Source organism: Electrona antarctica (assembly GCF_951216825.1).
Source record: "Electrona antarctica genome assembly, chromosome: 2".
Classification (NCBI taxonomy): Eukaryota; Metazoa; Chordata; class Actinopteri; order Myctophiformes; family Myctophidae; genus Electrona; species Electrona antarctica.
Window position 1 is genome coordinate 30,954,735 of NC_136807.1, and position 8,155 is coordinate 30,962,889.

The window sequence follows — 8,155 nt, forward strand, 5'->3', positions numbered from 1 at the left end:
CTATATAGCACACTGTCCCATACAAAAAGTCTAAGCAACAAATCCCTCTCTTCTCTGACTCTGTAGAGTAGACACTTTACTGTGTTATTTGGTAGTGTATGACCACTGGTGGCCATCTTGCATATACAACTTTGTATTTGTATATGGGACATAATATGCTATAGTCGACCTATAGTTTTTCAAAACTTACATAGTGGAGCTTTAATGTATTGGATGAGAGTTCTTAGACAACAGTCTAAAAGGTAAATTCAGTACTAATGTGTTAATGTGCAGCCATGCCTGGAATTGTATCTATCAAGAAAAGACACTTCATCACTGACACAGAACTATAGTGTAGTCAGTTATAGTGTCTTTGTTACATGTCATAATTTAACATACCGTATTGACAATCAAGCAAGACCTTTGTTGTTGTAAAGCCATGGCACACGGCCAAAAGCCAAGGCAGCAAGGCCGTAAAATAAAACAAGGATTTTAAGTATGTACGTAATTCAATTAAGCGTTAAAGGTGGATCTATTTTCAATACATAGTATTATCAGTGAGATAAATAATGCTTTCTTATTTCCCCAAACAATTTATTGGTATTTAAACGGACCAATATTTGTACAAATTCCTGAGTCAAACATTTGTACATGGACTGGCCCTGGACTGATAGTGATAACGATAGTGATTTCCGGAAGTGCATTATTTGTGGACCCGGTGACTACTGCCGAGAAGTGGGCGGAGGAACGCCGAAAAGATAAAAATAATTAATCTTTTCGCCCGATAGCGGGTGATTATAGGCGATGTGTCGCCCGATGCTCGCCCACTGTTAAAACGCACTGGACTCGGAGGGGAGCCAGGGACAGTTGACGATTCAGAACAAAAGACACTGGTGTCTAAAAACCGTATTGACTGGAAAGAGAAATGTGTAAAATTAGCTGGGGCCGTGTGTGTAGAGTACACGTGTGTAGAGAGCCTCGAGGCCTCGATGGCCTCGAGGCATAAATGTTTTGAATGTCATGAGACCAAACTGAGGGGGCACAGAGGCCATGGCCTCCATGAAATTCCTGCCTTGCCGGTAGCGGACTTGGCTATATTCAAGTAAAGTCTGACTGAAGGCTACAGACATCATGATCCATATGGACAGAATACTTCTCAAGTGGACTTTATCTTTATGTTGTGCTTCTTGTGCAAGACGTCCAGTATTTGTGGCAGTAATTCCATGTTGATGAGTGGCCTTTCCAGGTCATCATCGGACCAGGTCTCTGTGATCTCGGACAGTTCGCTCTGGAGCCTCTTCCTGTGTTTGGGCTTCAACGATCGCAAAGAGTCCGCTTGGAATCCCGCGTGTCTCTCGTTGATGTCCAGAGTGAAGGTAGAGTTCTTGGCTAGCCTCAGACCCCACATCAACAGAACAATGAGGCCAAAGAGCATCGCACCGATCAGGACAGCGTAAGCACCACCGCTACACATTTTCCGGGCACAGGAGTCAAAATGGGCATCGCTGAGGTCAGCGATGAGGGCATGCGCCACAGAGCTGGGACTGGCACACGCGGGCTCCTGTGACACCACGTCCCTGTTCCTCAGCAACCAGTTCCTCAGGTATTGGATCCTACAGTCACAGTGAAACGGGTTACCGGCCAGAGAGACCCTCATGAGTCTCGGCAGCCTGTCGAAAAGGCCCGGTGGTACCACGGTGAGCTGGTTGTCCTGCAGGTGGAGCTCTGTGGTGTCTGGAGGGAGCCTGGGCACGTCCACGATGTTCAGGGAACTGCAGTTGACTCGTAGCCCGCCTGGTTGCAGCGCTGTACAGAGACAGGACTGGATGGAAGCCTGTGCACTGGATGTAGCCAAAAGCAGTACAACTGCTAGCTCTGGAACATTGAAGAGAGTTATGTTAGCATCGTATTCTCTACGCATATACCTATGCACACTGGGATTAATACTGACCTGATGAAGATCCTGTGAGATCGAAACATTGTCTGATAAAAAAGTAATTCCTTTACCTGAAGCTGGTGTGCGGGCCCTAACTCCTTCCACAGCATCGTATTTTAATCCAGTGAGGCCGATTCTACAAATGCCTTCTAAATCAGTAGTTCTCAAACTTTGCCTGCCACAAGAACCGCCAAATTGATTGTGTTAAGAAAACACCATGACCGTCTCCATATATGAAGATCATGACACTGACCTCATCAAACCCTGGATATCCATACATGGAGAAGACTGGATCATCACCTAGATCTGCATATGGAGCCGGCCAGCAACTCTACATCTGACCTCAAACCTCAAACCCTTAGATCTCCATGGGCTGACCTGTTCTGACATTCCATATGTTGATCTGACTTCATCAAACCCTGTACACTCAAGACACTTCCCCCACTGCCACCCTTAGATCTCCATATATGGAGCTGACCTGTTCTGACATTCCATATCTTGATCTGACCCCCCATGCCAAAGCACCAGCGCTCGCCCAACAGTCTGCCGTCACTCACTTAAGGGCAGGGCTACAATGTATTATCACATAGTGTGGTTATAAGGCATTATAAAACTCGTTATAAATGTTAATAATTATGCATAACTTATGACAAGGTTTGTGAAGTATAACTTAAGTGCTGGTCATAATGCATTATAAGATCAGTGGAACACATAGAACTATCATGTAGTCAGTTATAAGGTGTCTGTCATAAGTTGTTATGCATATAGTTATACATATTTATAACATATTGACGAGGGGTGTCAATACACTGGATCCTTTGGGGGAAAAAAATCCTTTGGGGGTTTCCCCCGACAGCAAAAAAAACATTACGTACGTTTCAGTGTCGAGCGTATTTGGAAAGAAGTCCTTGTGTTGCCAGTCATCATAGGTATCTTCTCTGTCCTGTTCAGCCTAATGTCGTGCCGAGTTCTGACAGTTCTTCATCTTCACATCTCCACTTCACACAAACCAAACTCTATTTTGTAACAACAATAATAATAATAATAAATAATTGTAAGATTACCAATTCCGAGTATGAGGGATTCACTGATGAAAGTGCGAGTGTTTGGCTCATCTGGCGCGAGGGGAATAGCTCTGCTGAGATGAGATAAAAGCTTATCTGTGAAAACATTGCTAAAGGCTTTAGAAAGAGGGTATTACATATTTGCTACTGCATCATGACTGTAACTGAATCTACGTGGATGCTCATAATTATACCATACTTTTGTATTGTTTACAGTGCCAAAATGGGGTTGGCACGATGACAAATTTAGAAAATATTTTTTAAAGGTATGTATCAAGTTTGTCAAAATGTAGGCCTACATTTTGTAGTCATTGGTTTGGTTTCATGTCATTTGAAAAGACATTTGCACCAATTTTACAATGAACATTACAAAATGCATGAAAATGTCAAATGGTGTAACTAGTAACCACAGAAAAAAAATTGTTTTATCTACGTTAAGTAAATGAAAGTGTTCTCATAAGAAAATGTTACTTTATTTTAAAATATCAAATGCAAATAGATTTTATTAGCATTATCTCTGTGTTTTTGGGGGCAATTTGTGTTACATTGAGCGGGACGTAATGCTGAAAACAAACAAACTAAAGAAATCTTTGACCAAGTATGTAAAAATTATTATAACACATACACTGTAATAGAGCAATATGTTTTATTCCACAGTTGTCCTGTATATTATCATTATCAGGAAGAATAGGCCTACTGCTTACACCAATTGACACAACCCAGTTTGAAATAGAACACTTGGCAACGTTGCTTCTACAGTCAAATTCTACTCTTTGCTGTTTTATTTATTTTCACCTGACAATAATTAATCAGGATAGACATAAGAATAGTTTGAGTGAGTCAGTGATAGTGTGTGTCTGTAATTTGAGTCCACATTTGGTTGAAATGGAAAGAAATCACATAATATCACAAAATATATTCCGATACTTTCAGATGTGATATTTTCTGTATTTTCACATAAGATACATGTGTTATTAGTATGTCATTTTCTCAAATTGACACATTTTAAACATTTACACAGGTTTACTTTATACTGTGGAATAAAGAAAAGACACAATGTGAGATGTCACTTCCACTCTGCCTCTGATTGACTTACCCACCCTCAAAACACATTCAGTGAGTATGGGGGGTCTTGAGACAAACTTCATATCACTTTAACTCAACTTGATTATTGTCTCCACCAGGCCGAAGGCATGGGGAGAGAGTATGTTTTGCACTCCGTCCGTCCGTCCGTCCGTGTGTGTGTGTGTGTGTGTGTGTGTGTCCGTCCGTCCATCCGTCTGTGAACAGCTAATCTCCGGCACCGTTAACCCGGTCGATGTCACATTTTGCACACACACTCCCTGGATGCCAACGATGAACCTCTGCCCCAACATTTCCAGAACGGCCTGTTATAGCACCACCAGGAGGCCGCTTTGTGCAAAACAAGTTTTTGGACAGTACACCTACAGATTTGATCCAAACATCACGCAAATTGGTACACAGTCTCTCTAGAGCCATTCAACGAAACGGGTGTTTCAGATTTCTCAGACTCCATCCTGATTGGCTAAGATTGGCTTCCAAAGTTCGCAGGAGTTCAACTCAGCCTCATGGTGGCGCTATAACTGGACAAAAAGTGTTTTTACCTCTAACTGTGGATCTGTGGATAACTTTGTATGCCAACTCCCTAGAAGCCAAGGAAAAACCTTTGCCTGGAATGTTTCACATCTGCTCTTTATAGCGCCAGGAGGCCGACATATGTTAAACACATTTTCTAATATTACTCCTTCAGATTTTATCCAAATTTCACGCAAATCGGTACACATGCTCTCCATAGTCATGTGATCAAGACGGGTTTGTTTGATTTCTCATAATCCACCCTCATTGGCTACAATTGGCTTCTAAACTTTTCAGGAGTAGCCCGCCTTGTACCTGTTTTGTACAAATCGCCACAACTACTAAACGCAGCGTCCGATTGTGGTGAAACTGTGCATGCATATTCCCACTAGGCTTTGGAAGAAATGCCACTTGACAGTGCCCTCCGACACCATGGACTATAGCCTTTCGCTTTTCCCTGATTTTCACCTTTTTTCAAATCCTCCGAAATCGTGAAAAACAACATACTATAGTATGCCCTAAATGACCTTGACCAGTATAAATGACCTTGACCAGTATGTGGTCCGTGACCATGGACTATAGCCTTTTGCTTTTCCACGATTTTCACATTTTTTCAAATCCTCCGAAATCGTAAAAAACGACATACTATAGTATGCCCTCCGACACCATGGACTATAGCCTTTCGCTTTTCCCTGATTTTCACCTTTTTTCAAATCCTCCGAAATCGTGAAAAACGACATACTATAGTATGCACTCCGACACCATGGACTATAGCCTGTCGCTTTTCTGTGATTTTCACCTTTTTTCAAATCCTCCGAAATCGTGAAAAATGGCCCCCTAGAGTATGCCCTCCGACACCATGGACTATAGCCTTTCGCTTTTCCGTGATTTTCACCTTTTTTCAAATCCTCCGAAATCGTAAAAAACGGCATACTAGTATGCCTTCCGACACTAATGACCTTCATAAGACTAGTAAATGACCTTGACCAGTATAAATGACCTTGACAAGTATAAATGACCGTGACCAGTATAAATGACCGTGACCAGTATAAATGACCTTCATAAGACTAGTAAATGACCTTGACCAGTAGAAATGACCTTGACCAGTAGAAATGACCTTCATAAGACTCGTACATGACCTTCACCAGTATAAATGACCATGACCAGTATAAATGACCTTCACCAGTATAAATTACCTTGACCAGTATAAATTACCTTGACCAGTATAAATTACCTTGACCAGAATAGATGACCTTCATGAGACTAGTAAATGACCTTCACCAGTATCAGTGGATTTTTATGAAACAAACACTTTGCAGATAGTAAGATGATAATTCAAGCTTTTCGTACATGTTGGTGCATTAAATAGGACTTCTGTTTGGATGAATGGGCTGTCTATGGGAAGTTGCACCTAGGTAGCACCTTGCTGGCAAGATGGCAGCCGTGTGCATATCATCAATGGTTCTAGTTCTAGTGAACATAAATAATACATAAATAGACTTGTTAACCTAAGTGTAGGGAGTACAAACACATTAAAGAACCTGGGGGCTATCTATGAAAATGCAACACAATGAGCAGAAAATAAAAATGAACCATGTAAATACAACAAATTGAGCAGAGCACTGCAGGGAGTTGAACCCCAGTCCGGTAAACCAGAAGTACCACACCAGTGCCTTAGTTTTTGTTTTGTTGTACAGGTCCATTCGTTGAAATGTAATTTTTTACATTTCAACGGTAAAGTAATTTCACAATTTACATTGTAGGCAATAATTAATAACGGTATATAAAGAAGAAAAACAAACACAAAACTAACATTTTTGAATTTTTGTCTCCACCAGGCCAAAGGCATGGGGAGAGAGTATGTTTTGCACTCCGTCTGTGTGTGAGTGTGTCCGTCAGTTTGTTAACAGCTAATCTCCGGCACCATTAACCCGGTCGATGCCAAATTTTGCGCACACACTCCCTGGATGCCAACGATGAACCTCTGCCCCAAATTTTCCAGAACGGCCTGTTATAGCGCCACCAGAGGCCGACTTTTGAAATACCATTTTTATATTACTCCTCCAGATTGTGTCCAAAAATCCCGCAAATTGCTACACACCATCTCTATATTCATGTGTTCAAGACGGATCTGTCCCATATTTCTTATTCTATCCTAATTGGCTAACATTGGCTTTCAAAGTTTGCAGGATTTGCCCATTTTGAACAAAAAGCCTCAAATCATGAAGGCAGCGTGCAATTTACGTGAAATCTTTCACAGACTTTCCTACAAGGCTGAGGAATATATCCCACCCTTTTCACATTGGCCTGTTATAGCGCCACCAACAGGTGGATTTTTGCAAAACACATTTTTGGAAGAAAATGCCTCAAATCATCCAATTGCCATCCAAGGCGTAAGAAGAAATGGCACCCTTTTCACATTGGCCTATAATAGCCCCGAGTGTCACTTTTTCAAGTTTTGCTATGATTTTTTAAACTTTCTCTTCACCCACAAGGTAGCGTGCTCGCCCCCCTCCTTTTCAATATCTACACAAACGACCAGCCACTACCCACAGAATGCCAGCGTTTCATCTACGCCGGCGACCTCTGCATTACCACCCAACAAGCAGACTTCCAGAAGATTGAGTCTGTCCTTGAAAGTGCCCTCCAAGAAATGTCAAGTTACTACAATACAACCACCTGAAACCCAACCCATCAAAAACCCAACTATGCAGCTTCCACCTGAGGAACCGAGACGCGAAAAAAGAACTGAGCGTCACTTGGGATGGTCACAAACTCTCCAACCATACACACACCATGTAACTTGGAGTTACACTGGACAGGACACTCTCCTTCAAAAAACACCTGGAGAACACAAAAGCCAAGATCAACACCCATACCCGTGAAATAAATGTTTACACACCTCATTCAAGTTCATTCAAGGCAGGCAGGCAGGCAGATCCATCCCAAAGCTTCCCTCAGGGAGCCTAGCTAGCCAGCAAGCCCGCCCAGTCAGCCAACGCAGCCAGCCAGCCCCGCCAGTCAGCCAGTGTAGAAAGTCAGGCTGCCAAGCCAGCACACATCAGCCCTTGCAACCAGCCATTGCAGCCAGCCTTGCTCAGTCAGCTCAGCCAGGCCTCTCTCGCGGCCTGGCTCTCTGTCTGCCTGGCCCGTTCTGCCCCGCCTTGCCTTGCAGCAACAGAACCAGCCGGCCTGGCAAGCCAGCCAGCTCAGAATGCGAGCCCAGAGAACGCAGGCAGGCAAGCACGCAGTCAGGCGAGCCAGTTTCAGACAGGCAGGCCAGAACAGACAGTTTGTGGCAGACCGAGGCAAGCAGGCAAGGCACAGTTAAGCAACAAAGTGCAGGCAGGGGGACTATCCGGCCTAAGGCTGCGCTGCAAGGGTTGGATCCTGGCTTGCTGCAAATGCTGGTCTGGGCTGGCTGGATGTTGGCTGCACAGGCTGTCTGGGCACCCCGAGTCTGGGCTTGTAAAATGTTTCGCTGCGCTGGCTTGCTGGGCTCGCATTCTGAGCTGGTTGGCTTGCCAGGCCGGCTGGTTCTGTTGCTGCAAGGCAAGGCGGGGCAGACCGGGCCAGGCAG

The 8,155-nt window shown here is 43.5% G+C and overlaps 1 protein-coding gene across 1 annotated transcript; it reads right to left on the reverse strand.

The window, feature by feature from the left end:
- Positions 1-899: 899 nt before the first annotated feature.
- Positions 900-2,971, reverse strand: gp9 (glycoprotein IX platelet). Its single transcript, XM_079525323.1, has 2 exons — positions 2,791-2,971; positions 900-1,854 (listed from the first exon to the last, which is right to left on the reverse strand). Exons 1-2 carry the CDS (start codon positions 2,840-2,842, stop codon positions 1,136-1,138), a joined length of 771 nt encoding a protein of 256 aa, XP_079381449.1. The 5' UTR covers positions 2,843-2,971; the 3' UTR covers positions 900-1,135.
- Between the last annotated feature and the right edge of the window lie 5,184 nt (positions 2,972-8,155).